Source organism: Macaca mulatta, chromosome 1 (genome assembly GCF_049350105.2).
Source record: "Macaca mulatta isolate MMU2019108-1 chromosome 1, T2T-MMU8v2.0, whole genome shotgun sequence".
In the NCBI taxonomy this organism is placed as follows: Eukaryota; Metazoa; Chordata; class Mammalia; order Primates; family Cercopithecidae; genus Macaca; species Macaca mulatta.
The window spans coordinates 114324341-114327249 of record NC_133406.1 but is presented as its reverse complement, the minus strand read 5'-3'; the positions used below and the strand labels follow the sequence as shown (position 1 = coordinate 114327249).

Here is a 2909-nt window from a genome sequence, read left to right as displayed (position 1 = left end):
TCTCAATTTTAGTTAGATTATCTAAGCTACACTTAGCTTTTGGCACAGTGTATGAAAAATTGAGAATCTAACTATACCTTGGATAAGTCCTGAAGACTCAAGTGACCTAGAAACAGCTTCATTAGAGACAGATCACATAGGCATCACTCATAACTTCTAGGAAAAGGAGACTGACTTGTTTCCTGAAGAAGGGAACAGGAATCATTTATCTAGTGTTTGGGAAAACCCAGCGTCAAGCACAGACATGCTCTGCCTCTGACTGAGGAGTCAGGCATACTGGGGAGGAATCTTGCCAATGCAATGCCAGCCCTCCTCCTTGTGATCTCTGGTGCTTCATTTAGATGCCATTAAATTGCCTCATTGCTGCCCTATAAAAGGTCTCCCCACCTGCCAGTTTTTCAGATCACTGGGTTCTTCCAGTCTTATTCCTATCAGCAAAGAGGGTAAGTCTCTATACTGGATAAAGACGTGGTGAGAAACAGAGCCTTGGTGAAGCTGGGGTGGAATGAGAGCTATGGGATGAAGGGTGAGTGAGGACTAGACACTGAGGAAATCTGCTGAAGGAGGCTGAAGGCAATGCTGGTGGGAAACTTGGAGCCTGGGGTGTGAGAGGAAAGGGAGGGGGGCAAGACGAGCTGGTATTCCTGTGTAAGAAGGGACTTTAGAGAACTGGCTCCCCATCCCCTTAGCTGAGTATGGTTGTGCAGTCCTCTCTTGGGTCCATGGGCTAATGAGGCCAACTGATAGTCCAGCTGGTTCGGGGAGCACGTGGTGGAAACCTGCTCAACTTTAGCCTTGTTCTTTGCTCCTTACCGGGCACAGCTTGAGGCTCATGTTGGCTCAGGGTCCATTGACACAAATTTGCCTTTCCTGGGTATTCCTTGTCTGGGCAGGAGGAAGAGGGGAAGTCACCCTGGAGAGAATTGGTGGCAGGGGGCAATCATCTGGGAGCAGCAGTTTCCAAAGGGTAATTCACAATGCAGACACTGAAGTAAGATGAGGGGAGGCTTGGAGAGTTGGGTAGAAACACAGGCAGCACCATTTCAAGCCTCCATTTCCCAATATAGAGACTGAGGCCCAGAGATGAGCGGTGACTTGTACCAAGCCACATAGCCAGGTACAGGCACAGGAGCAGAGCTGAGAGTCCCTGGCTCTGAATCTACCTCCTGCCAAGTATACAGCCTCTGGATGTCTGCATCCTTCTCAAGAAAGCCCTGCTTGCAAATCACTGTATTCAAAGGGGATGTTGAAGGTTTCCCCTAGAAACCTTCATAGTTATATAGTTCTAATGAAACCTTTCTTTACAGATTTTGCAAAGCCACAGAACAATGTGTGACCAGCAGAAGCAGCCACAGTTCCCTCCATCTTGTGTGAAAGGCTCGGGACTAGGGGCTGGACAGGGTACCAATGGTGCCTCTGTGAAATGCCCAGTTCCATGCCAGACCAAAACTGTCTGTGTGACGGGCCCTGCTCCATGCCCCACTCAAACCTATGTGAAGTACCAAGTTCCATGCCAGACTCAAACCTACGTGAAGTGCCCAGCTCCCTGCCAGACGACCTATGTGAAATACCCAACTCCCTGCCAAACTTACGTGAAGTGCCCAGCTCCCTGCCAGACGACCTATGTGAAATACCCAGCTCCCTGCCAAACCTATGTGAAGTGCCCAGCTCCCTGCCAGACGACCTATGTGAAATGCCCAACTCCCTGCCAAACCTACGTGAAGTGCCCAGCTCCCTGCCAGACGACCTACATTAAAAGTCCAGCTCCCTGCCAGACCCAGACGTGCTGTGTCCAGGGTGCTTCTCCTTGCCAGAGCTATTACGTTCAAGCTCCTGCAAGTGGCTCAACCTCCCAGTACTGTGCCCCTGACCCATGCTCTGCTCCCTGTTCCACCAGCTACTGTTGTCTGGCTCCCCGGACCTTCGGCGTGAGTCCCCTGAGACGCTGGATTCAGCGGCCCCAGGACTGCAACACAGGATCGTCTGGCTGCTGTGACAATTCGGGAAGCTCTGGATGCTGTGGTTCTGGGGGCTGTGGCTGCAGCTGTGGATGTGGCAGCTCTGGGTGCTGTGGCTCTGGGTGCTGCTGTTTGGGAATCATCCCCATGAGGTCCCGAGGTCCTGCATGCTGTGACCATGAGGATGACTGCTGCTGCTAAACATACCACAGCTCAACTCCGGAATGCACTGCCCAGCTACCCCTTCTGGAAAACACACCAGCTTCTGGCCCCCTTTCTGTTATTGCCAGTGAGGTAGAACCTCATCACTTCGCCTCTGTGCTTTGCTTCTCTACCAAGGCAGCCTGCCAGAGTTAGCGCAATCCCCAAACTTTGGCATGAATAAAGCTCTGAATGCAATTCATTTTCTGTCTGTTTGTTTGGTCCATATTTATGCTTTCTATCAGGCACTCTTCTGCGTCTTTCTCTTCTTACTCTTGTTTCTCAGCTAGAGGAAAGAGCTTCATGAACATGAACAAGTGGACTGAGCTGGTGAAATCCCAGCCTGGGAGCCCCATGCCTTCTAGAATGCTGTGAATAAACTTTCCCATGCAAGTTAGAAGCATCTGATAATGGAGATTTGAGAGTTGGGGCTGTTTTTGTGCTGCCCTTTGATGAGTCTCAGAGCGGGATTGACCATGAAGAGACTCTCATCTTCCTGGGTGTTGGAGGGATTGTGAAATTGTGTCCACTCAGGAGTATCACTGGACCATGTCCCCACCACCGTGCAGAGGGCTTGAACCCATGCAGGATTTTATGAATTACATTTTCTCATCTGACAGGCTTGCTCTCTTGAAACTATAGGTTGAAGGCCTGAGGGAAGAGGCTAGGAGTCCCCTGAAGTGGGTAGCTATACACCAGGTCAGTCCGGGTAGTAAGTGAGCCACCTCCAAAGGAAGGTGAATCTTGTGT

The 2909-nt window shown here is 50.6% G+C and overlaps 1 protein-coding gene across 1 annotated transcript; it reads left to right on the top strand.

Annotated features, from left to right (window-relative positions):
- The first annotated feature begins 1328 nt into the window (after positions 1–1328).
- KPLCE (KPRP N-terminal and LCE C-terminal like protein) lies at positions 1329–2187 on the top strand. Its single transcript, XM_002801789.4, has 2 exons — positions 1329–1625; positions 1680–2187. The coding sequence occupies exons 1-2, from the start codon at positions 1329–1331 to the stop codon at positions 2157–2159; spliced, it is 777 nt and encodes a 258-aa protein (XP_002801835.2). The 3' UTR covers positions 2160–2187.
- The last annotated feature ends 722 nt before the right edge of the window (positions 2188–2909 follow it).

Coding starts and splice junctions, on each gene's coding strand:
- KPLCE (XM_002801789.4), top strand. CDS start 1,329: ATGTGTGACCAGCAGAAGCAGCCACAGTTCCCTCCATCTTGTGTGAAA. Junction 1,626..1,679: donor CTCCCTGCCAGACGACCTAT/GTGAAATACCCA, acceptor GCTCCCTGCCAG/ACGACCTATGTGAAATGCCC.